The sequence below is a fragment of the Micromys minutus genome (assembly GCF_963924665.1).
Source record: "Micromys minutus genome assembly, chromosome: 19".
In the NCBI taxonomy this organism is placed as follows: domain Eukaryota; kingdom Metazoa; phylum Chordata; class Mammalia; order Rodentia; family Muridae; genus Micromys; species Micromys minutus.
In genome coordinates, this window is record NC_137954.1 from 11,891,323 (window position 1) to 11,917,310 (window position 25,988).

The 25,988-nt window shown below is 42.4% G+C and overlaps 1 protein-coding gene across 2 annotated transcripts; it reads right to left on the minus strand.

Moving 5' to 3' along the window:
• Nucleotides 1–4,660: 4,660 nt before the first annotated feature.
• Nucleotides 4,661–24,150, minus strand: WDR12 (WD repeat domain 12). 2 transcript variants are annotated; one of them, XM_080933492.1, is made up of 14 exons: nucleotides 23,817–24,150; nucleotides 23,175–23,391; nucleotides 20,250–20,344; nucleotides 18,364–18,458; nucleotides 16,463–16,569; nucleotides 15,280–15,395; nucleotides 14,020–14,174; nucleotides 12,716–12,761; nucleotides 10,372–10,457; nucleotides 9,335–9,475; nucleotides 9,118–9,223; nucleotides 8,864–8,996; nucleotides 6,680–6,752; nucleotides 4,661–4,759 (listed from the first exon to the last, which is right to left on the minus strand). In XM_080933492.1, exons 2-14 carry the CDS (start codon nucleotides 23,213–23,215, stop codon nucleotides 4,682–4,684), a joined length of 1,272 nt encoding a protein of 423 aa, XP_080789618.1. In that variant the 5' UTR covers nucleotides 23,216–23,391; nucleotides 23,817–24,150; the 3' UTR covers nucleotides 4,661–4,681. The 2 variants fall into 2 exon arrangements, with proteins under 2 accessions (XP_080789618.1, XP_080789619.1); XM_080933493.1 differs by lacking the exon at nucleotides 23,817–24,150 and having other exon boundaries at nucleotides 23,175–23,458.
• Nucleotides 24,151–25,988: the final 1,838 nt, after the last annotated feature.

Here is a 25,988-nt window from a genome sequence, read left to right on the forward strand (position 1 = left end):
CCGGACGCTCACCGCGCCGCCGGAGCCGCGCCGCTCCTCGCCGCTCGGGCCGCGCCGAGCTCGTCCGCGCACCGGCCCAGCCGCCGCCCGCGAGCCCGCGCCCGCCGCGCCGGTGCGCCGAGGTGCGGGGCTCCGCGGCGGGAGATTTAAACCCGCGGCCCAGCGCGCCGCCGCTCGGCTGGGCTCGGCGCTCTGCGCGCCCCGGCGGGCCTGTCTCCCCGGGCGGGGGGCGCCGGCCCTGGTGGTGCGTGGCCGAGGTGAGTGCGTGGGAGACCAGCTTGGCCTGCCACTGCGCCTCGGTCGCCACTTAGTACTGGGGCTGGGCGCGAGGCAAGTGCTCACGCGGGGGCTTCGCACTCCCATTTTAAAAAGGTTTAAAGAGGAACAACTGTTAATAACTGACTTCAAATGCCAGACACGGAACTATCGTTCCGAGTGTGAGAGTGAACGGTAAACCAGTTTTCAAGAGTAAAAAGCGAATTCTGAGCCTAAAAATCCTAAGGGAGGGGGTGAATAGAAGAGTCGAAAGGAAAATCATTACTGGTAAGAAATAATAAACTCAAAGTGCTTTCTTTTTCAAGTTGACGTCCAAGTTCAACTTTCCTAATGGTTTGCAACATACGAATTCATTGTATATATGACATATAGGCTGGCAATGAAAAGAAAAAGAAAACCCGCTTAACTCTTGGGATAACTATCTGATGAATCATGAAGAAATTACATGACGTAAGGGTCCAGACTGAATATTAATTTAAAGTAGTCTGTAAACTTTTTTAGTTTTAGACTAGAAAAAAGAGATTCTTCTTCTATAAAGGGCTGATTTGAACGGAAGATTTTAAGATAACTTTAAATTTTTACACAGCTATTTTAGATTTCAAATAATGGGCAAATACTTGAAATTATGTGCACTTTTGGGACCCCCCCCCTTTTTCTAGGAAAGTGTTAATAGCTTCTCCTGCTCCTCAAAGTCCAAACAAATCCGTGACGGAATTTGGATTAGCGGGAAGCAGATAGATTGGTCAACTGCAGTTCTCCGGATCTTTCCTAGGTCATGCTGAGATGGGTAGGTGGCGTCCAGCTCTTTCTAAGGCTCCAGGGAGCTTTGGAAGAAGTCCCGGCAAGGAGTTAGCGGCCTCACAGCAATCTATTGAATGAGTCCAGAAGTCAGCGAAGCAGCAGGTGAGCAAAATGAAAAAGACAAAAGCGTGATAAAAACCGATGTGGGGATCCTACTACAACCAAGGCAAGAGGGAGCTGCCCCAGCCCCTGTAGGATGACTGGAGTCTCCCTCCTTCCTCCTCAGCAGCTGGAAACCGACAGAAACTTCGCCCTATAACCCGTTCAGAACCTACTTCCCTACCTACAGGGTTAGAAAGCAACTCCTGGACCAGCTTGAGAATGCGTTAGGTAACTTCCCTCCTGCTCCAGGTTTTAAGCTCTTCCCTGATTGATCCTATTTTTAAAATTTGGGGGTTTTGTTGTCCTTCCTTTGTTTTCCAGAGACAAGGTCTCACTATGTAGCTCTGGCTATGCTGGAACTCACTGTGATACGGTAGAGATCTATCCACCTGCCTCTACCGCAGGAGTGTTGGAATTAAAAGCCTGGGTCACTATTCAGCCAATTAGGGCCCGCCTGCCTCTGTAGAGCAGAGCTGGCAAGGGCTTCAGTTTTGGCATACTGCTTTCAGGCTGGCTCGGCCAGTTCTAGATGTTCCGGGAGAAAGGATACTGTCAAGGGAACCGATCCTTGCTCCAGTCTCCAGGACTTAACCTGTAGCTGCAAGGAGGCCTCCTTCCGTCTGAGCCTCTGGAATCCACGGCTATGGCTGCAGATGAAAATTCATTCCTGCAGTTGTCTCCAACCTCCAAGATCTGAGCAGAGACAGACCCAGACTCAAGGCTGGCACTCCTAAGCTTTCCTAGACAGTCCTCCCGTAACAGTGCTCTGCAGGGTGTATTAGGAGCAAAGTCCTGACATTTGCAGCCTCTCGCTGGCACCTGAAGCCTACTGCAGGCACTATAGCCTCCTAGCTGACTGAATTGGGATGTGGGCTCCGCAATGAGATCAAAACTGGGAGTAGGGTTTTTTTTCTTAAACTTAAGACCAGGTCTCACTAAGTAACGCCCTGGCCTGGAAGGCACTATGTAGACCAGGGTGGCCCCAAACTCAGAGGTCGCCTTGCCTTGGCCTCCTGAGTGCTGGACTAAAGGCACTGAACACCAAGCCCAGCATGATCTTTACTTTTTAAGATTTATTTTAAATGATTGGTTTGTCTATGTATATGCACCAGATCAGAAATTGCCACCCAAGCACCTGGAGCTGCAGTTATGGGTGGTTCTGAGTCCCAAATTATTTCATAAGTTGCTTTGGTCTAATTCCAAAGGAAGAGGGTATTTTCTGTGTCGTACATAAAAAATGTTAAATGCCTGGTTCTCACTGGGTCTTCTCCAGGTAAAGCAATGTTTTCCATGGTAAAATATCATTCCTTCTAGGAATCTAAAGGTGGCTTCAGAGGAAGTAAGGTTTGCTGGTGTATGAAGAACTATGTATACTTCCTTCCTAACGGTAGGTATTCAAGCTACTTAGGATTTTTCTGTGCCTCTCCCTCAGCTGGAAACAACCTCTCTCCTGTCCAGATGTGGCTCAGCTGCCACTCAACATGAGATTCCTGGCAGCTAATTTACTTCCCACTGCTGCTCACACCCTCTTTACTACCTGTTCCTCTTCTCTGCACTTGGGGAGCACTAGTGTGGCTAAATTCTAACGCCTGCCTCTAACACCTTGCGCCTTTTCTCTTTCCTATCCCTAAGAACATTCTGGAGTTTAATAATTTCAGTTTTTTCCCTCTAATTGACTTCACCAGGTATAGTCCGCATGTGTGTAAGCACATATTCAACATAAAGCCTCAAACATGTTAACTAAGGGTCTCTATCACTAAGTTATCCTCCACTGCCTAAGCCTAGTTTTAAACTTAGGTTTATTATAAACACTCAGAACAAACATTGGTTAAGAAGATCTGGTCTCAATGTATTTACAGACAGCGTAAATAACCCTTATATTCCAATTTATCCCACTGATAAGCAGCTCCAAGTGAACCTCAGAAACAAATGAGACTCACAGAACATGTAAAAAATGTAAAAGCCCAGGTTTCTGCTGGTAGAGAAAAGCACATTAAAAGCTAGCTAGATCCTTTAGACTTGTGTTGGCCTCTTATTTTCCTGTTTATGGACTAAGTTCTAACCACTTAAATAGCCCAAGGAGACAAGTTTGGCAGATTAAACGGCTTAGACACAATCCTTATCAATGATACCTGGTCTCTGGCTTTGTAAGCATCCCTGTTGAGTCGGCCTGAAGAGAAATAAGGCTGGTGTGGAACCAGGACTAAGAGTAGGCAAAGGGCCAGTTTCAGATGCCACAGCCTTTTTTCTATTCATCCTGATCCATGGGCCTCCGTACCTGTTCTTCAGAATGCCCGAATGCATGTATGAATACCGTTTGTGTCTGCTGCCCAGGAGGCCAAATGTCAGATCCCAGGAATCGGAGTTACAGATAGCTGTGAGCTACCATACCCACGTGGGACATAGAATCCCGGTCCTATGAAAGAGCAGCAAGGGCTCTTAACTGCTGAGCTCCCTCTGAAGCCCAGCATTCTCACCTTAATCTTACTCATTTAGGGGACACATTCTGCATTATCGGCCCAGCTAGTTAAGTCAGGAAAGACTTTTAGGGGAAGATATTTATTTACTATTTGTTAGGTGACTTTCTTCATACTTTTATAAACATTTTCCCCCCAAATTTATGTACAGGTTAGCTGTGTGCACGTCACAACCTGTGTGTGGAAGCAAAAGGACAGCTTTCAGTTCATTCATTCAGACCTGAACTCAGGTTATCAGAATTGGCAGCAAACACTTTCACCCACTGAGCCATCTTGATGACCCTCTTGTAAGTTTTCATTTTACTTTTTTGATCCTGATTTGAAGTAGTTATGAAGGCAATCCTAACTCAAGTCCTAAGCCTCTTGTTTCTACTTCTTAAATGCTAGGGTTATAAGTGTGCTATAATGTCTGGCCCCTATAGCATTATTGGTCTTTTCTAGATGCTTTCCTTCAGATAGCTAACTAAAAAGCCAAGACATTTTAAAAAGTTACTATATTTGTAATATATCCCTTTAAAAAGTATACTTTCTGAAATTCAAGTTTTAGGAGCCTGCATAGTGTGGAGAATTCAGGCTACATATTTATTGTATTTTATAAACATGAAGGACAAAGATAGTAAAATGTAGCTATTATGAAAGATGAACTGTTTTCCAAATTCCAAAAGCCTGCTTCCTGTCTGTGCATTGACAATGGTATGGGAGATTATTCATTGATTCTTTCTTCCTGAGACAGGGCCTCGGCTGGCTGCCTTTTAAGCTCTCTATACAGCTGAGGGTGACCTTGAACTTCTGATTCTCTTGCTTCCAAGCTCTCAGGACCTGGGGTTACAGGAACGCATTACCATGTCCATTTTTTTTACGCAGTGCTGGAGATGGTATGTAGGGCTTTGCAGTTTTAGGCAAGCATTCTACCAGCTGAGCGATATTCCAAACCCTTTCCAACTTCATTCACAGTTTATGACAACAGTGAGACACTGAGAATTAAAACAAAACCAACAACAAAGTCTCTTATCAGCCATTCATTTTCAAGCCCCCACGTGGGACGTGGTAGGGGAGTATCTGTAGGAATACAATTTATTGTCTGCACCTCCACTCAGAAGTAGCTGTGGAAAAAGAGAGAGAAAAAATTAATACAAATATACAGTAGCCAGATACCATTAAATGACTGATTTTTTGTTTTGTTTTTGAAGACAGTTTCTCTTTGTAGCCTTGACTGTTCTGGAACTCACTCTTTAGACCAGGCTGGCTTCAAGCTCTGAGGTCTGTCACCTCCTGCTTCCCTAGTGCTAGGATTAAAGGCAAGACATGGGAGTATACATATCCTGTACTGTGACCATACTTTCAAACCAAACCCTCCCTTGCTTGTTTCTCTCCCCAACAGTCTTACTTCTCCTTTCATGTCATACATACATATAAATGATGTGTGTATGCATGCATGCATGTATGTATGTATGTATGTATGTATGTATGTAAAATAGACAAGCTAGAAACAGGATTTAAGGGGACAATTAGAACAAACTTCTCTACTATAGGTTGAGCATCCTCAGTTCAAACTTCTTGAATGTAGGTTGAAAATGTAGCTCATATGCCAAGCATGTGAGGCTTTTGGTCAGTAGCCAACAGCAAAAGCAAAACCCCCAACCAGAAAAGTCCCAAAGTGCTAGAATCTGAATTTTTTTTGAGTACTGACAGGATGCCACAGTATGTAACCTCTCACCTGACCTGATGCGACAGGTCACAGTCAAAAGACAGGCATGTTCAGAGTCTTTTATAGGACCACCTTCAGACAATGTGCACAAGACACAAAAGAAGCAAAAGGGAAGTTCACATTCAGATTCAGGTTCCATTCTAAAATATCTAAATGTGCAAATATTACAAAATCTGAAATGCTTCTGATCCAAATCATTTCAGGTACCAGATGTTTTCAGAAGACAACTATTCATTCACACTATAGAGAAAGCTGGCCTCCAACTCACAGCAATCTTCCTGATTCAGCCTTCCGAGAACTGGGGTTACAGGTGAGCACTACCACACCCAGAAATAATCAAGTCTTTAAAAGATAGTATATTATTTACAGGCAAATGTATATGAAAATTGTCTAGTAGCTCTAAGACCTATATCTGCAAAGAATTCTTAGACAATAGCTTATATATGCATATAAAAATGATTGTAAAATATAATCCATATTTATTATGTAAAATATACCTGGCGGGGCATAATAGCATATACCTGTAACCCCAGCACGTAGGAGGCCAAGAATGGAGGGTGCTGTGAGCTTGAGGCTAGCCAGGGCTACACAGCAAAACCAAAAACTGGACAATAACACTAGTCTACAGTAGTGAATCTATGGACCTAATGGGATTTGTAAATAATGTCTTATTAATATATTCACGAGACACTTGGGCCAACACAGGCTGTAATACCAGCTACTAAAGCTGATGTGTTAGGTCGGCCTGTGTTAGAGTAGGTAAGAATAAGAGGACCAGTGCACTGGTGCATGTTCATAACTCCAGCACTGGAGATGGGGAGTCAGCGCAAGGTCATCCTCAGCTATACAGTAAACTCGAAAACCCTCCCTGTTATCAAAAAAAGGAAAGGAAAGAAAAAATAAGGGCTGCTATATAACCAATTGGTAGACTACTGGCCTAGCACAGTGAGAACCCTGGAGCTCTCTGGAATGCCAAAAGAAGTACAATGATATCCATGAAGGAAAAAATACCTGTTTGTTTGTTTGTTTCAATTTTTAATACTCTTTAAGTTATTAAAGAGCAAATTATTTTTTTGGTATGGGATGTAAAAAAAAAAATCAGAAATATTAAAACAGCTAACTTTAAGTTGGGCAGTGGTGACGGGAAACAGGCAGATCTCTGAGCTCTGGGCCAGCCGGATTTATTATCAAGTTCCAGGACAGCCAGCGCTACAGACTGAGACCCTGTTTTGAAAAACAAACAAAACAAACCCCCCTGCTAACTTTAAACATCAGGTTTATCCCTTTCTTCACCAGGTAATTTGTAACTTCTTACCCCTGTGTCTGTCCAGTCCACACTCAGAACTTTGTCTTCATGAGCAGCCAGATCGTAGAGAGGAGCCTTACAACTACAGGTGAAAGCAAACACGTTACATGGATTCACTGTCTTAATGCAAACACAGGAATAATCACGAATACTTTTCTCACGTTACTGGATTTACTCCGGATTTATTACAACAAACACTCAAGAAAAAGGCTCTCCAAGTACAGAAACGCATTCACAGATTGGTGCGTTTTCTCACTTCTGTACTTCACAGCATTATATAACAACTCCTATATTTATGTTCATAAGCCAGACCTCCTTGAGCTTGATGTGTGTATGTATATATGTGTATGTGTATCTGTGTATACACACAGACACACACACACACAGACAAATTAGACAAATTGTTGGATGGAAATAAATACAACCAAATCAAAACTCTCTAATTTCCCTGATAAACCAAATTTGTATTTTATTATTATTAAATAACTTTTATTTTAGTTTGTGTGTGGGTGTTTTGCCTGCAGAGGTCAGAGTTCCAGGTTTGGATGCCTTGGACCTGGATGGCGAGAGGCAGCATGTGGGTGATGGGAGCTGAACCCAGGCCTTCTGCAAGAGCAGCCAGTGCTCAGCAGACCACTCTCATGCCCCACACTTCCCACCACTTATCACAGTGAGCGACATCACCACATACGTCACTCAGGCAGAAATGTGAGCAGCATTTTTGATTCCTATCTCCACATGTAATCCAGAAAAATTAATCTTGCCAAAGACCTAAATTCAAACTAAAGCCAGAACAAAATCACTCGTCTCTATGCCACCACGACATGCAGTGACCCCAGACCTGTCTCCTGAACAACAGTGGTCTTTCGGCTTCTATTCTTGGTCCCTCCCCAAATCCTGAAAGCCCTGCCAAGTCCTGCTTGATGTAATAGTTATGTCTCATGCTCCGCCTCTCTCCCCTCTACCCCATCAACACTGGCTTCTTTGCTAATTGACCAATGTGCCACGATTCTTCCCCCTTATCTGTCGTGTTTCTCTACACACACACACACACACACACACACACACACACACACACACACACACACACACACACAATCCTTCAGACTGTCTGATTTGCTACTGAAATGTCTTTGAAGAGAAACACTCGCCAAGGTGCAGCTTTGCTCTGCGTTGTTGGTGATATTTCAGGAACTGTTAATTATCACATACAATGTCAATTAAAACATCTAAGCCTTCTAAGATGCCGTAAGATGTTAGACAGCAGATTTTTAATAGCATACCTAAAGGGGTAAATAGCTAATGTCACCTCTTCCAACTATTTACTTACGAGTGTGCTTTAACTTGGACATTCTATAGTCACTGGTGTAACAGCACTGGCCTGTGTGTACAGGAGAGCATTTAACTATCTTTGAAGATATGTATTGTTTTTCACATCTTCCATTAACAGTTTATGTTAAAGTTGTAGGTAATCAAAACCTTTTCTCCTGCTTTATTAAAAAGTCAGAAAAAATAGGTTTTGTAAGTTGTGTGGCTTTAAAAAAAAAGAGGTAAAAATAAGCAACAAAAACCTTAAATTCCTTTGTTCCTGGGCTTTGTATATATACTGTGTGCACATGCCTGTACAGGTACAATGTATATGTAAGAGGACAAGCCTGGGTATTATTCCTCAAGTGCTATATACAAGTTCTCTTACTAGCCCGAGACACACCAAGTAGGCAAGGCTGGCTGGCTGTCCGCAGGGATTCCTGTTTTGTGTCCCGATGCTAAGTACACCTACCATGGTCTGGCTCTCACCTGGGTTCCGGAGCCCTCGTGTGTGCAAGGCACACTTACTGAGCTGTCCCTCCAGACCAAATCTGAAACCTTCTGAGTATGTTAGTATTTGTCATTTCAAGTAGTACGCTCTTCTGCATTTGAATAATCATTTCACTCTCTGTATGTAATGGTAATTGATATATGTATATATATTTTTTTGAGATTTGTTTTTTAGTTATGTGTATTTATGCATCTGTGTGGGAGTATGCCACATGGGTGCATTTGCCAGAGAAGGCAGAGGCATCAGTTTCCCTGGAGCTGGACTCACAGATGGTTGTAAGCTGTTAGGTGTGTGTGCCAGGAACCTAACTAGGTCCTCCGCAAGAGTAGCAAGTGCTCTTATCAATAACCCACGCTTTCAGTCCCAGCATTTACCTTCTTGTATCCCATAGCTTCACAATGTTATCTAAAGAGCCGGAGATCAGCTGCTGTTCATGGGTAGGAGACCACTTCACTGAAGTTACCCAGCCTGTATGTGAGGTGAGGGACAGCGACACCAAAGAACCATCTGAATGAAGATAAAGAAAAATGAAATGAATTTAGGAAAGAAAAGCAGACCATACCTAAAGGATATCTGCAGCAACTTAGCTTTTCACTTTTTTCAACATTTGCCACTGGATACAACATACCTTTAGTTCGGGGATCCCATAGTCTAATGTGCCTGTCTGTGCTTCCAGATGCCAAACGTTTACAAAGAGGGGAATAGGAAATACAATTAAACACCTTATTTCCTGTCTGAAAATAAAAAGAAAGAACATTTAATCACAGTGGGCTAAAAATACCTGCCTTTAGAAAATTGTGGCCAAAAAGATCACTAATTAGAGGAACACCAAAATTAAGTCTCACCAGAGTCGACTTAAGACCGCCAGACTCAGCATCCCACACTCTGATCGTGTGATCCCAAGATGCACTGCAGATTTCGTCAGCATCCGACCAAAGCACTGAGGAAATTGCTTCTGTGTGGCCAGAGAGTGTCACCAAGGGGGTCTAGAAATGGAAAGTCCCCAAAAGGGGAATTTTTTTTTTTTTTAACCACAGAATAGCTGATTTTAGGGTCAGCTGTGGTGGAGGAAGGCAGAGTTCCAGGCCAGCCAAGGCTACAGAACACTGCCCTGACAATATAAAGGAGTAGATGTTAATGTCCAAAGCACACAGGACAGGTTTTTATAGTTATCCTCCAACATAGCTGCCTGTCCCCTAACCACAAGACAAACATAAACAATAAAACGCTTTTAAAAATTAAAGAGCATAAATCAGGAGGCCAGAGGGATGGTTGAAAGGGCAAGGGTTCTTGCTCCAAGCCTGATGACCTAAGTTCAATCCCCAAAACCCACATCATGAAAGAAAAATTTATTCCCACATGCCTTCCTCTGCCTTCCATACCTTGGCTCAGTCAAACCCCCACCCTAAATAAATGTAAAAGCAAAAAATAAAAATCATTGCTTTAGGGTTGGAGGGATGGCTCAGTGGTTAAGAGCAGTTGCTGCTCTCAACCACCTGTAACTCTGGCCCCACGTGACCTGATATCCTAATGGACCAGCCTGACTCCATCTTAAGATTAAAAGCCATCTTATTACAAGGTCAAAATAAGTTTATTTCTGTTTTCTGTAGAACTTGGGGTTAACCATGTCATGAACTGTTCTGTGGATAGCGAAGGGAGAAAATGATGTGATTATATTTTAATTAAAACAACAAAAACAACAACAAACCCCACATGCTCTAATCCCAGTACTGCAGAGAGTGAGGCAGGTGAATCTCTGTGAATTTGAAGCCAGTCTAGTCTACAAAGTGAGCTCAGAGTGAGTTCTAGGATAGTCAGGGCTACATAGAGAAACCCTGTCTTGGAAAACAAACAGTCCCTCCCAAAACAAAACAAAACTTACTCTTGTTAGTCCCAACTGTTCTGTTTTTTGCTTCTTTCTTGGTCGATTTGTGGGTTCTTCTATTTCATCTTCTTCATCTGTAGGGACTGCATCATAAAGAACAGTATTTGCTATTAAAAATTGAGTCAACATTAATGGCAAACTGGAAGAATGCTTTTTTTTTCTTAGTATACTGCTTTCTTTCTGTTTTGGTCAACACAAAAAAGTATATAAAAATACCATCTGATCACTGAGGGTTGTAGCTCAGAGCTAAAGCCCCTGACCAGAATGCACGAGGTCCTAGACTCAACCCTTGGTTTCAGCAAAAACAAGACTATTATCTGGATTGGCAATAAACATGGACAATAATATGTATTTATTTTATGTATATGAGTACACTGTAGCTCTCTTCAGATACACCAGAAGAGGGCATCAGATCCCATTACAGATGGCTGTGAGCCACCATGTGGTTGCTGGGAATTGAACTCAGGATCTTGAAAGAGCAGTCAGTGCTCTTAACCGCTGAGCCATCTCTCCAGCTCAAGAACTTTTTTTAAAAAAGCATATTAAAAAAACTCAAAAGTAACCTGTTTGAAATCATACTCTGTAGATTGTCCTAAAGCTGTTTATAATTTAATGTTAATTCCATTTCCCCAAGAAGGGCTGGCTAGTCAGGTGACTCCAACGGAACCTTCCCATTTTAATTAGTAAAATAAAGGAAAGCCAGTGACTGGGCGGGACCAGGGAAGTAGAGAGGGCTGAGAGGTCAGAAGAGGTCAGAGGTCATGGCAACGGGGAGCTTCCCAAGGACCAGCTGACCCAGGTGGGATTTATTGGTGTTAAAAAGCTATGGATTTTACAGGTCTAGTATCTCATATAGAAGGGCAGTTTGTATCTTTGTCTATTTGATGCAATCTTGTTGTGTAGAGGGTTTGTGGATTGAGAGTTGGATATATAAACCTGTATGAAAAGCTATTGAGCCTTAGAGTTGTGCTTGTGTGAGATTTTGGGGTACAGAAATACCCCTGGACAGAGGTGGAGAGCAGGCGGTAGAAAACTGCCAAGGGAAGGGAGTTGCTCGGTCGAGTTGGGCTGTGTTGGCGGCTCAGACTGTGGGCCAGGAGTGCGTGGCTCCAAACTAAAATCGGGCTTGAGAAGTGAGACCTCAGGGCTGGTAAGGAGATAAACAAATTTATTATTTTTAATATTTCCTGCAACAGTGCTCTGTCTTTATGGTTGTTATGAATATGTACCATTTTGTCATAACGAGGAAAAACTGTTAATTCCATTTCCCACTCAATCCAGATCAAGTTATGTCCATAATTGTATTTATACCATGCAGGAAATGAGGTGGACATGGGTTGGAAGATTATTATATAACTATTCTCGTTTTAAAAAGAGAAATGTGTACTCATCAAAAGTTATAAAATATTAAAATTTATACTTTTTCAGTCTGAGTGTGTTACCTGGCTAAATTATGTATGTATATAACAAAGAGGCTAAAAACCAGCCTGGTCTACAGAGTGAGTTAAGGACAGCCAGAGCTACACAGAGAAACTGTCTCAACAAACAAAAAATTAAAGTAAAAAGATTATCAGTAATAGCTGGTACCAAATAGTACCTCGTTTACCTGATATGATCGAAGAATCACAAAAAGAAAACAGTTTAAACCAAACTTTTCTTCTTCAAAAGTTTGGAGAGTTTCCCCTTTCTTTTGATTCCATTAGCATTTCCTAACTTCCTTCAAGAATCCTTCCAGTGTTTAATCTGTATTTTCAAAAGTAGCACATGGCTGTAATCCCTGAATTTGGGATGCAGAGGTTGGAGGGGCACATTACTTGAGCTCAGGCTGATCTATAGAGCTAGTCACAGATTCCAGGACAGTGAGGGAAATATAAAAGATCCTGCTTTAAACGTTTTTTTTTTTTCTTTTTTAAAAGGATTTTGATGTGTATGAATGTTTACTGTGTCAGATCCCCTGAGACTAGAGCTGATGGCTGAGGCTGTCAAGTGAGTGCTTGAACTAAACCTGGGTCCTCTGCGTGAGCAACAAGCACTTAAGTCACTGGGCCATCTCTCCAGCCACTCAAAAGTCATTTTAAAATAAATTAATATGAGCTAATAGTGCATTCCGAGATCTAAGATATATCTGTCATATATGTAGCAATTCATTGACTGTCAAATAAAAAGATGGTAGGGTTAAAAAAAAAAAGAAAAAACTTCAAACAAGTTTATACCACACTTTTCTTTGTATATACTAAAACACAATGGTCTATTTTTACAGCACATCTGAACTAAAAAAAGTCCCTCACTGAAATTCTAGAAACATCATCAATAAGTCAAATGATAAAAAAAAAAACTATACCTGCAGACCAGATCTTTAGCATCTTATCCCAGGAACCACTGCAAAACTAAAGGGACACACATGAAAGAGAAAGCACATGTAACCATTATTCCCCATCCCACCTTTACTGTCAAAGTTGTTTTTCTTGCTGCGTCTCTAAACCCCTCCAGATAATCACACGGCCTCCTACTCTTCCAAAAGCTGTAGCCTCAATCTCCATGGCAACATTCTTATGTGGACCTGAGTCCTGCAAAGCTGCTAAGATCAAAGTGGGCAGCTAATGTGCATACATTAATAGGTCTGCTCTGCTTCTAAAACAAGTCAATCATGAGAAAATAAGTCAGACTTTCCCTACAGCAAACAAAGATTTTTTCCCCAAGAAACAAATGTTACAGTTTCTAAAAACTATAAAGTATTTCCATGTACAGAAAAGCAGTATAAGGTTCAAAATGAACAAAAGTGACTTAGGAACACAGAGAAAGAAAGCTAGGGTATGCCAGCCACATTTAGCCCCTGTCACAGATGTTCTGAGACCCAAGTGCACAGTCACTTTGGGGTTCTGGCTTATCCATTCTTTGTCTATCACAATCAAATTTTCTTTTGAGCTTTAAGAAGTTGAAGATAAGTTTCTTCATATATATCTATATATCTATAAGTAAAAATAAGGTCTCCTAACTTACTAGCCAAAACATAAGAAAGATTAAATTCATTTAAATTTGGATTCAACATATAAACTCAAGATAAATCATAAATCTTTATCTCTGAGTGTATCAGACATTGTTTACCAGTTGCAGAACACTCAAGTCTGGAATTCTCTAATGCAGCATAGGGAACTGTCAGATGCTAAGAGGGCTTGCAGCCCTTCATAGTCAATGCAGCTGTTACCCTCTGGTTTAGATGGCTATTACCGGTTTGATCATAAGGAGTAGGAGAAGCTGGGCATGGGGCTCATGTCTATAATCCTAGTGCTCAGATGCTGAAGAAGGACAATCAGCAGGGACCTAAGGCAGGACTGGACTACACAGGGAGAATTCCAGAACAAAACAAAACTAAGAAACAAGTTTACTTGATTTCATATAACACTGGCTGAAGAAGTAAATCAAGTAAATCTATCTTTCTTATTCTATGACTACTTTCTTTGGGTCTAAAGTCTTAATCTTTTTTTAGTTTCTGACTCATGCAAGCTAGACAGCAGTAGGGTGAGCACGGGTCTAGACAGCAGTAGGGTGAGCACGGGTCTAGACAGCAGTAGGGTGAGCACGGGTCTAGACAGCAGTAGGGTGAGCACGGGTCTAGACAGCAGTGGCAGCACACTGGCCGCTCACCTTGGCTCCTGAGCTATCGACAGCTATGGCGTCCACACTCCCAGCATGCCCTCGGCAGCAGTGCAGAGCTTTCACTTTGTTCCTCTCTGCGTTCCACTCCCATAAGAGAATGGTCTGGTCCATGGAGGCCGTCAGCAGTAAGCAGGACAAGCTGTCTAAAACAAAAAACAAAACAACAACAAAAAAAAAACCACCAAATTAGTGCAGAATCTCAACTGCATCTTTATCATTCAGCATTTTTGTGAAGGTTTTAATAGTAATCAGATGTACTGCTTGTAAAAGAGAGCAGACATGGTAAAAAGGGAAAATTCGTAAGTTAGGTCTAGTAGTGTGTGCAATCCTGGCCCTTAGGAGGCTGAGGCAGAAGGGTGACTGGTTTTAGGCCTGCCTGGGCTGTAAAGCAAGTCCTATGCCAGCCTAGGCTACACCTGTGACCACGCCAACCCTCCAAAAAAAAAAAACACCACAGAGAAGATGCTTTAAAATAGGAGAAATGTATTCACTACACTTAGTAACTTGAAAATGTATACTGATAGTTTTGGTAAAGATTTATTTTCATAAACTTATAAATTTGGAACTAGTATGTGGCGCAGTGTCAAGTACATACACAGCACACACAAAACCCTGGGTTTACTCTCCAGAACCAAGGGGAAAACAAACAGCAATCTATGGATTTAAAAAATATAATTACTGGGGCTGGAGAAATGGCTCAGTGGGTAAGAGGACTAACTGCTTCTCTAAAGAACCCATGTTCAATTTCCAACACACACATGGCGATCACTACTACCCGTGACACCAGGCACGCACATGATACACATTTGTATGCGTGCAGCACACACTCACACACATAAAATAGAATAACCCTGGGTTTACTCTCCAGAACCAAGGGGAAAACAAACAGCAATCTATGGATTTAAAAAATATAATTTACTGGGGCTGGAGAAATGGCTCAGTGGGTAAGAGGACTAACTGCTTCTCTAAAGAACCCATGTTCAATTTCCAACACACACATGGCGATCACTACTACCCATGACACCAGGCACGCACATGATACACATTTGTATGCGTGCAGCACACACTCACACACATAAAATAGAATACGTAAATCTTAAAAACATGAATTCTTTCCTTCTTGGATACCGTATTTCTGAAAGATCTCATAGCAACTGAGGTCTGAAGCATTTCTCACCCAATCATTCTTTGCTACACTAAAATTAGTTCAATTTTAAACTCTTGAATTCCTCTTAAGTAGAATCATACCTTTTTTCACCCAAGCCACATCCTTTACAACATCTGTATGTCCCACAATGGTCATTATTGACTTTCCTTCCAAGGACCAGATCCGAGAAGTCTTATCATAAGAACCAGACAGGATCCTACAAAGAGGGAAAAATGCTATAAAATACAGAAAACCTTTGAAGCCCTGAAAATCAATCCTTTCTACGGCAATGGCAGGGTAAACTTTGAACAGTAAGCTCTTGTTTTTATGAAGAACAAGATGGCAGAGCAAAGCAATAGGTCAGATGTTATACTATGTTTACATTAAAAATACGGTAGTTCACCTTCGCTGCTGTAAATACTGTAAATCTCACCAATGCAATGCAAACTGCTTAAAAAGCTTAACAATCCTAAAAACTATTAAAGAGAAAAGACATGGATGGGGACATAGCTCAGTGGTGAAATACTTGCTCAGCAAGCAGAAGCCTCTGGGTTTGATGTCCAGCATCACAGACAGACAAAAACTACACACACACACACACACACACACACACACACACACCCCACCCCACACCAAACCAAAAAGGAAAAATCATGATCAAGACAAGACAAGCCAGGTGTGGTGGTACACCTTTAATCCCAACACTTTGAAGACAGAAACAGAATGAGTTCTCTGAGTTCGAGGCCAGCCTGGTCTCTATAGGGAGTTCTATATAGGGAGTTTCAAGATGGCTAAGCAGTAAAGCATTTGCTGCAAAACCCAATGACCTGACTTCAGTGCCCAAAACCCAGGTAAAGATGGAGGGTGAGAGCTAACTTGGTCAGAGGAAAGACAGAAGTAAGCTACCAGTTAGGATGATGATCAGCAGTAGGTATCTGCTGTAAGATCTGCACTCATACCGTGGACCCCAGGCTGCCCATGTTATCTCTACAGAAGTATGGCTGCATCATCATGGTAGCAGGCAGGGATGGCCATAAACATTCATTTTTCTCCTTCATAAGGATATCTCTGGTCTTAAATCAATGACTGCTGGTATGACATTTTGAAAAAAAGAAACCCATTTAAACACTTACTTTCTTGAATACACTGGCTGCAAAAAGCCTGCTTGGTGTGGCCACGAATAGATATACACAACACAAACTTACATTTATGAGAAAAAGGAGTAAGAGAGAAGCAGTCACACCGTGGAGGCACAAAAGACAAAAGCGCAGTCCCGTGACATACCATTCTTCTGCCCCTCTGACTGAGCTGATCCAGTCATCGTGAAACATGCACTGCTCTGGCTGGGGTGCCGTGTATTTTTCCACATATTCCAGTTCCACAACCTCTTCCTAGTTACAGAGAGAGAAAGAAACAAAATAAATCAGGGACAGTTCTAAAATTACCTTGAAGACAGAAAACTTGGGAGCCATTTAAAAGTTAAGATTTCAGCTCGGTGTAGTGCTGTGCCCCTTAATCTTAGAACTCAGGAGGCAGAGGCAGGCAGATCTCTGAGTTCAAAGCCAGCCTGGTCTACAGAGTGAGTCCCAGAACAGCCAGGGCCACACAGAAAAATCCTGTCTCAAAACACGAAAAAAATTTTTTTTCTTTGTCTGTGGTCTCTCATTAAGCTAAGAATATAAAAGTTAGTGGCCTTAGAAAACTTACATCACATCTGTGTGTGGTGGATCACACCCTTAGTCCTTATTAGTCCCAGCACTCAGGAGACAGAAGCAGACTAATTTTTGAGTTCAAGGCCAGCTTGGTCCACAGCCACAGAGCAAGTTGTCAGTTACATAAGGGCCTGTCTTGAACCCCCTCAAGGGACGTGTGATACAATTTTAAAGCTGCTCTTATATATTCTATAGTAGTTTAAAAATCACAGAATTTTATAGACAGTTACAAAGTATATTCTAAACCATTTTATTTCCTTTACTTATTCTGTGTGTTTGCACACATCCATGCATTCCACAGTGGAGGTCAGAGGACAACCTGCAGGAGCTGGTTCTCTCCTTCTGCCATGTGGGTCCTAGAGATGAACTCAGGTCATCAGGTGTTGTAGCTAGTGACTTTACTCAGTGAGCCAGTCATCTTGCTGGCTCCAAATATTCCCCCCTTTTCCCCAGACAGGGTTTCACTATATAACCTGGTTGGCCCAGAACTCATAATATAAACCAGGCTGGCAATGAGCTTAGAGATCTGCCTACCTTGCTTCCTGAGTGCTGAGATTATACCATTACTCATGGCTGAATTCTTTTCAGTTTAGATGTTACTTATTTTCTATGTATAGGTGTTTTGTCTGCATGTATGTCTACCACATGTATACAGTATCTAAGAAGACCAGAAGAGAGTCAGATCCCCTGGGACTGTTACTGACAACCCTTAGCTGCAATGTTGGTGCTGGAAGAGTGGCCAGTGCTGTTAACCACTGAGCCAACTGCCTAGCTCCTAATGATATTTCTTATCAAAATATATTTATCTTATTACTTATATGAGTGCACTGTAGCTGTCTTCAGACACACCAGAGGAGGGCATCAGCCACCATGTGGTTGCTGGGAATTGAACTCAGGACCTCTGGAAGAGCAGCCAGTGCTCTAACCACTATTTATCCACCTCTGCATCCCCAACATTCTTAATTATAAAGACATCAAGGAAAGCGAGAGGCATCCCAATCACTATAACCTAACCCGCATTTCCTAAGATGTGTGCAATTATGCCGCACACCTGCTCAGCAGTGTTCATATACTTTTTCTTACTCAGGCTTCTACAAATTTAAAGACTGTACCAACTCATTTGCATTTTTGAATAAAATACTCTTAAAGGGGGGTCTACAAGATGCCTATACAGAAACCTAAATTCAAATTTCTGCTGAGTGGACAAAGGTGCTCGCTAGTACACTTAAGGTCCTGAGTTCAATCCCTGGGACCCACAAGAGAGAACTGATTCCCACTAATTGTCTCCTTACCTTCACGTGCAGGCTATGGCAGCTACACATACCATTCAATCAATCAATCAATCAATAAGTGCAATTTTAAAATGTTTTCTAAGATTCCTGGATGTTGCAAACAATTTAAACAATTCTATAAGGACTCACTCATATTATTTTGTAATGTGTTAAATCAAACAGAAGCAGTGCTTGGACTTACGGATGAAATATCCTCCAGTTCCATGTGTTTGACCAAGGACATTCGAAGAAACTGGCCCTTGATAAGGAAATCAAACTCAACATGTTTGTGGAGTTCTGAAAAAGAGTAAGGGTCTTAGAATGCTAGCGCCATGTGTGTGAGAACCCCCAAGCACTCACGGCAGTCACTATGACCTCCGTTGCTCTACAACTTCTGACAGACACCAGACAGATGTTATATTCTGGCACACTGCATGCTTTTTGTTTGTTTTTGAGTCAGGGTCTCTGTCTTGGAACTCACACATATCCACCTGACCCCGTCTCCAGAGTGCTGGGATCACAGGTGTGTGCCAATATGCCACCCAGTTACGTGAATTTTAAAGAACCAACATACTTTGTTCTGTTGGCTTATTCTAGGTCTTATAGTTGTAATTATTAAGCTTAGCAGGCTGTCTGCATGCTAAGCACATATTCTGTCACTGAGTTAACTACACCCCACTAACCACATTTCTTTTTGTTTTGGCTTATTGAGTACACTGCAAGAAGGCAACAGGCTAAAGAACCAACTTCAGCCCACTTCTTAATTTTTATTATTTTATTTATTTATTCTTTTTGGTTTTTCAAGACAAGGCTTTACTGTATATTCCTGGCTGTCCTAGAACTTGATCTGTCAACAAGCTGCCAAGAACTCAGAGACCGGCCTGCCTCTGCTTGCTGAGCACTGGGGTTAAAGGTGAGTGCCACTACAACCCGACCATTACCTAATTTTTAAAAAACTTGTTTTACAGAAAATTTACAATATGCGAAAAAGTAGAAATAACAGTGAGCATCCATATCCTGTCCCAATACCAAACAACTCCTGAATAATCAGCTCTGTATTGTCCCGATAGCCTCTTTTAAAGCAAACCTCAGAATTATCAGTTTGTAAATGGCTTCATTACATACTTCTAAGATATAAAAACGTAAACACAATGTTAAAATATTAACTATGTTACTATCAAATAGCCACTCTTCATGTAGTTTTTACCAACTTAACTTATATTTTGAAACAGTCCGACTGTGTGGCACACACTGGCTTCAGACTCAGTACCCAGCCCAGGTTAGTCTTGAACACCTCACTGCCCCAGCCTGCAGAGAACTGCAGTGTGTGCCATGGTGTCAGCCTCTCATGTGTAAAGTAGGCTTTTTAAAGCCAGCCTCCAGCTGATGGCTGCCCACTTTCTTTCAGATTTGTTTATTTAATGTATATATAAGCACACTGTCACTGTCTTCAGACACACCAGAAGAGGGCACTGGATCCCATTACAGATGGTTGTGAGCCACCATGTAGTTGCTGGGAATTGAACTCAGGACCTCAGGAAGAACAGTCAGTGCTCTTAACCGCTGAGCCATCTCTCCAGCCCAAACTGTGCAACTTTCAATCTTTACAAGTCCCCTCCTTTTTCTTTTTGTCATTTCTTCACTGAGGAAAGTGGGCCAGCTATCTTTCATCCTGGGCTTGGTTATTACATCCCCAAAGTGTCTTTCTACTTTTATTATTATCTTGGGTGTTTGTGGCACCTGTGCTATGGTGCCCATGTGTAGGTCGGAAGACAACTTTGACACTTTTATTGGGATGTGAGGATTAAACTTGGTCATCAGGCATGTACCACTGGACAATGAGTGCCTTTGGCTACCTGAGTTATGTCAGAGTGCTACAAAGTATCTTTTAACGTCATCTGCCCCTACCATATCCCATCCACCATATCTTGTACACTTGCAAAGTTTTCATAGGGAGTACGGAATATCTCCTACTGTACCGCATCAACATGGATCCATTAAGATTTTTTCATATGTGTGTGAGCACACTTGGGTGCATGAGTACAACTGTTGGCATTGTGACTAACTTCTCAGAGAATATACACTCACCATTTTTGGTCTCCAGCAATTTATTGATAATGTTACTAAGGTCAGCAACTTCCGAGGTGGCAGGGATTGAGAAAGGAACATCATCCACTGCGTATCTATAAAAGGAAACAAGATGTCATATTATGTGTACACATATTTTGGCAAGTCTGCCTTTATTCATTCAGCAACTTTTTATTGGGTACCTCGTGCAAGGCATATGCTACACGGCATAAACAAAATGATGTAAGTTGTAGACCAGACTGGCCCGGAAGTCACAAGCATCTGCCTGTCTGAGCGCTGGGATTAAAAGGCATGTGCCACCACAGCTCAGCAAGAATAGGAGTGTATACCCAGTGTCCTAAATGATGAGGTGATTAAAGATGAGCCACTTCAACCAGAGAAAAGGGGTGGAAGTTCAGGATCCAAAAGGATGCACCAAAAAGATCATTCTTAAGCCACAACTACAAGAAGTGACTCTGGCCAGGAAAGGGAGCCTGGAAGGAGAACGTGGGAAAACAACAGCAGCAGACCAGAGATGAGACTAAAGACATGTATGTAGACTGTTTCACATCCTGTATACTATGAAATAATCTTTAATTCTTTGTGCAGGCAATAAGGAACCACTTTCACTGTCCAAGTTAAGGTATAATAGCAATACTCCGTTTAGTGAGATCTTTATAACTGTTTTGAGCGGGAGTCTCAAAAAGAAAAAAAATTCAAATCACTTATCTACAATACAGAAAGAACATTTACAGTTCAGTAATAAAAAGGTTTGTTTTTTAACATGGGCAAGGGATTTAAATAGTTTTCCAGAGAAAGAGCAATGACCAGCAGACACAGGAACAAACATAGTACATGTCACTTGATATCCATAGGGGTACAAACCAAGTGTTGGTGAAGATAGAGAGATGAAGAATCTTCATCAGTGCTGGTGATGATGAAAACCAGTAGTTACTTTGGAAAACTGCGTGCCAGTTCCTCTAAAAGTTAAATGTGGACTTATACTGTTTGACCCAAGAAGCACACTTCTAGGTACACACCATCGAACAATGCAAACACATGTTCACTGTGCACAGTGGCATGGGCCTTTAATACCAGCATTTGGAAGGCAAAGGTTGGTGGATCCATGGGCCTGAGGCCAGCCTTGGCTACACAGTAAGATCAGACCAAGGAATACACATATTCACATGAAAATTGTACATTAATTCTTACACAGCCTCTATTCACAAAAGCAAAAATAACTGAATGAAAGAAACTGAGCCATACAATTTGGCCATAAAATAAAGTATGATGATATTCTGTCTTATGAATAAACTAAAACGAAAAAAAACAGTAAGCAAAGATTAAATCCACAAAAAAAAAAAAACCATTTTGTATAATTTTATTATAAAATTACCCAGAATAGGCAATTCTACAAATAGAAGGTAAGTAGATAAGTAGTTGACTTGGGTGGGGAGCATTTAAGGGATGGGGTGTCAACTAAAGAAGGAACAAGTTAGTCCTTGAAGGGGGCTGGAGTGATGCCTCAGTGGTTAAGAGCACTGACTGCTCTTCTAGAGGTCTTGAATTCAATTCCCAGCAACCACATGGCAGCTCACAACCATCTATAATGGGATCTGATGCCCTCTTCTGGTGTGTCTGAGCTACACTGTACTCATATACATAAAATAAATACATCTTAAAGGGGGGGCAAGTTAGAGCCAAGCAGTGGTGGCGCCCGCCCTTAATCCCGGCACTCAGGAGGCAGAGCCAATTGGAGTGAACAGTTCTAGGACATCCAGGGCTACACAGAGAAGCTCAGTCTTGAAAAACCAAGGGGGGGGGGAGAAAACCCCAAAACATCAAAAGGGGTGGTGGTGGTGAAGTGTTTTTATAAAATGGATTGTGTGGGTTATGAGATGCCCAAATCCCATATTATACATGTATCTCCAGCATAGTTGTCATCCATATAACTTATTTATATAGAGACACACAAGTACACATATACACACACAGTCCTTGTTAGTTTTAACTAGACAGAAGCCAAGGTCATCTGAGAAGAGTAAATTCCATTAGAGTGGTCTGCAGGCTACTCTGTGAACATCTGGACTAAGGGCTGATGTGGGAGGAAGCATGCCACTCTTGAGTAGTGCCACCCCGTGGGGAGGTGGTTCTGGACTGTATTATAAATTGTAAAAAGCAGGCTTTTTTAATACAGCAGCTTGCCCCATGATTTCTGCTCCAGTTCCTGCCATGCATCCAGAGATGACTGTAACCCATGAGCCAAATAAACCCTTTCCTCCCCAAGCTGCTTTTTGTCAGTGTATCATCACAGCCATAGAAACCTACCCACAAAATACACCTAATCAAATCAGAAACTGAATCGGCTTCATACTAAAAAAAAAAAAAAAAGAAAAAGAAAAACCAGCTCTACAATCCCCACATCCAGTTTCTAGACTGAAAAAAAAGTGTGCTTTCAGAAACCACGAGACACTATTAACGGTCAGCCTATAAAAAGAAGAGCCACTGTTCAACCCTCACTAACATGATGTGTGCAGCACGCAGAAAGCAAACGCGAAGCCCTGTTCCCTCCACACACAAGTCAAATTACGAAGAGCTCACGAAAGTGGATAAGAAAAACGGAGATTCAAGAAGACGTGACCACCGCTTCCAAGTAAGACGCGGCATAAGAACGGGGTACGTGAAAAGAGCGAAGGAAGTCTTTTTAAATTTTTTCCTATCCAGCAGTCAGCTTATTTTATTTGCATTAAATCCTTTTAATTCCAGCCAGATAATTATTAAGTTCTTTCGGCTTCAATTTACTACAGCCTTGTCCGTTTCTTCTTTAATGTACATTCCCAGTCAAAACAGCAAGGATTAACCGGGACTACAAGATCCAAACCGAAGGAGACTTCAAACGAGATCGGCTCCGGGAAGACAGGGACAGAAGCTGGGACCCTTACTTACTTCTTGTTCTCAGTGTAGAAGCGTGCCTGGAGTTGTGCCATGGCGGAAAGTGCACACGAGGCTTCTCCACAAAAATGTATGCGTCGATAATCAAGTAGCTCTAAGGTAGACTGCGCCGCAAGCGCAGCAGAAGCTAGGCTTCAGTTATCTTCCTGGGGTTTCTCCAGACCAGACCACGAGGTTCTATTTCCACCGGCGCCCAGCCCGCACACATCAACTACCGATTCCGAGATGTAGGAAACATCGATTAGTAAAGCACAGTCTTTAAAGCATCCAGTCCCCTTAATACTTTTATGTTTCTGACTATCTACCTAGATCCGTAATCGATTAGGAAAATAAAGAAAAGAGCTAACTTGAACCTAATTGGTAAGGCTGACTTTAGACCCAGACCCTTTAGACTCAGCGCTCTGGTACTACAAACCCCAGAAGGAAGCGCGTTTCAGACCCTCTGAACACTGGGAGTTGTAGGTTTTATTTATTTTGCCCCACCGCTCTTAGGTTTACATATCCGCGTTTAAAACTCCCTTCTCCGGACAGATACTACACTGCCTGCTTCTTTACTCTGAGTGACAAAGGTCCCACCTGTGGGTTTTCTATGAATCGGCTCATCAGCCAAATCAAGCTGAGACCATGCGTTCTTACCGCAGGCTTCAGAGCGGAAATACGAAAAAGGAGAACGAATCGGAAAGGAACCGGGCGACGGTGGCCGAGAAGGGTCCAATCTGATGGGCCTGCGTTGCGCCTCCCAGAGCGGTGCGCCTGCGCATTGTGGTGGTCTCCACGGCGGGGCCTCGGAGCCAAGACGAGGTTGAGTAGTCTCGTTTTGAATTTTCTCCCTTCTGCTACGGCGAACTCCCCCTCTCGCGTTGTGGGGCTCACTGCGGCGGCAGGGCTGTGGGAGCCGGAGGTCTGGCGGAGCTGTCCGCGTCCATCGACCGGACACTCCCTCCCAACCTCCCTTCTTCCTCCTGCCTCCTCCTCCCGTCACCTCCTGACCCTCCCGGGCTGGGAGCAACCGCCGGCCCCCGCCCCCGGCCGTCGCCGGACGCCGCTGCGCAGTGTCCCTGAGCCCTCGCTCGCCTCCGCAGCGGCTCCTTCACCGTGGGCCCGGGAGGGGCCCCGCGGCCCGGAGAAGGCGGGCTGCCGCTGGGGGAGGCGAGGTGTCTGTCCCGCAGAGGGTGCGGAGCCCAGAGCGCCCCACCGCCACGGAGCACCCCAGTCCAGGGCCGGAGCGCCCGCGCGACAGCGGCCTCTCCCCTTCCGAGTCTGACGTTTAGAAAAGCTTCCTCTGCATCTCTCCCCTGCTTTCGGACTTTCTCTCTTTTTAATCTTGAAATCACTCAAAGGCTTGTCTCGGGTCAATGGTCTAGATGATTACTCTAATTTTCCTGAGAGGAGAATAGATGGGGGCTCTTACTCTTAAGATCCCAAAGTCACTTTTTAAGGCATTCGCCTGAAAACCCCCCGGGGTTGGGGTGGGTGGGGTAGGGTGGACACACTCTTCCCTCCAAGACAGCAGTTTAGTGTCAGGCAGAACTGGATTGCAAATGTGTGTGGGCTTGGCGGTATATGTGTACAGGTGACTATAATGAGAGATTTTCTACATGTCGCCTAATATTTAAAGCTGTAAGACAGAAGTGATCTAAACTACTGGAGGCGGAAAAACAATCATTTGTTAAGTGGACAACAACGCAAACAGCATGACCGTTTTCAATTTACTCATTTTACAGACAGAATTGCATGCCCTGTAGCCGGAATGCCTGAATTTGATTCCACCTGTGTCACTTAACCTCTGTGCCACACTAAGATTAGCTGTGACATATAAGAAGCTGTCAGGAAATGCTAACTATTGCTCTCATAAGTGCTACCAATAGAAGTTTTTACTAGAAACTTTACTGATATAGGTGGAGGCATAAAATGAGAAAAACCTCTGCCCAAAATATAGGAAGGAAAAATCACTTCTTCACATTGGGTTTGCCGATACCAGTGTGGCCCTTTAAACGCGAGTCGTTTGAAATGGTGAGGATTTCTATTAAATAAGTTGGGACATCTGAAACTTGAAATTCCTTAGTTTAAGTGTAGCTATTGAATTTTTGCTGATAATATAGAATTGATTAAAATAGCGTTTTAAACTTCTTTTATTTGGACTTATCAGATTAACAGTACCTGGAAGTCGTTTTTTAATATTATAACTCGAGTGGAAATTTATGATTAGGAAGATACAGAACACTCATTACTCAAGGAAAGATTTCAGTTTGCAAAGCACACATCTATAATTCACTAAAATATATTTTTATTTGGCTAAGGTGTTAAGGAAAAGTTAGTTATTAAGAATATCCAGTTATAGTTTTTTCAACAGTGACTTATGTGTCATAGCTGGTGTTGCTTCCAGACATGACCTAGAGAGCTAATGATAGAGTGTTGGTTTTCTTTAGTTTTTATCAACTTTGAACTTTTGGAATTCATTTACTGGGGTCCTCATGAAGACTCACTGTTGTCTGGAGAATCCTAAACATGGAAAAGGATTTTTTTTTTTTTAATAGTCTCTTGGGGTAGGTTTGTTTTGTTTTTATGTTTTGTTATTTTCTGTTATTAAGGGTTTTTTGTTTAGTTGGTTGATTTGGGATTTTGGATTTTGCTTTGTTGTTTTTTGTTGTTATTGTTTGTTTTTTGTTTTTTGTTTTTTTTTTGAGACGCGGTCTCTACGGATATGAATTGACTGTGTTTCCCCAGATTAGCTTTGAACTCTAGGCTCACCTACTTCTGCTTCCTGAACACTGGGATTCGGCCAGCCTGCAACCAGACACACTTGCT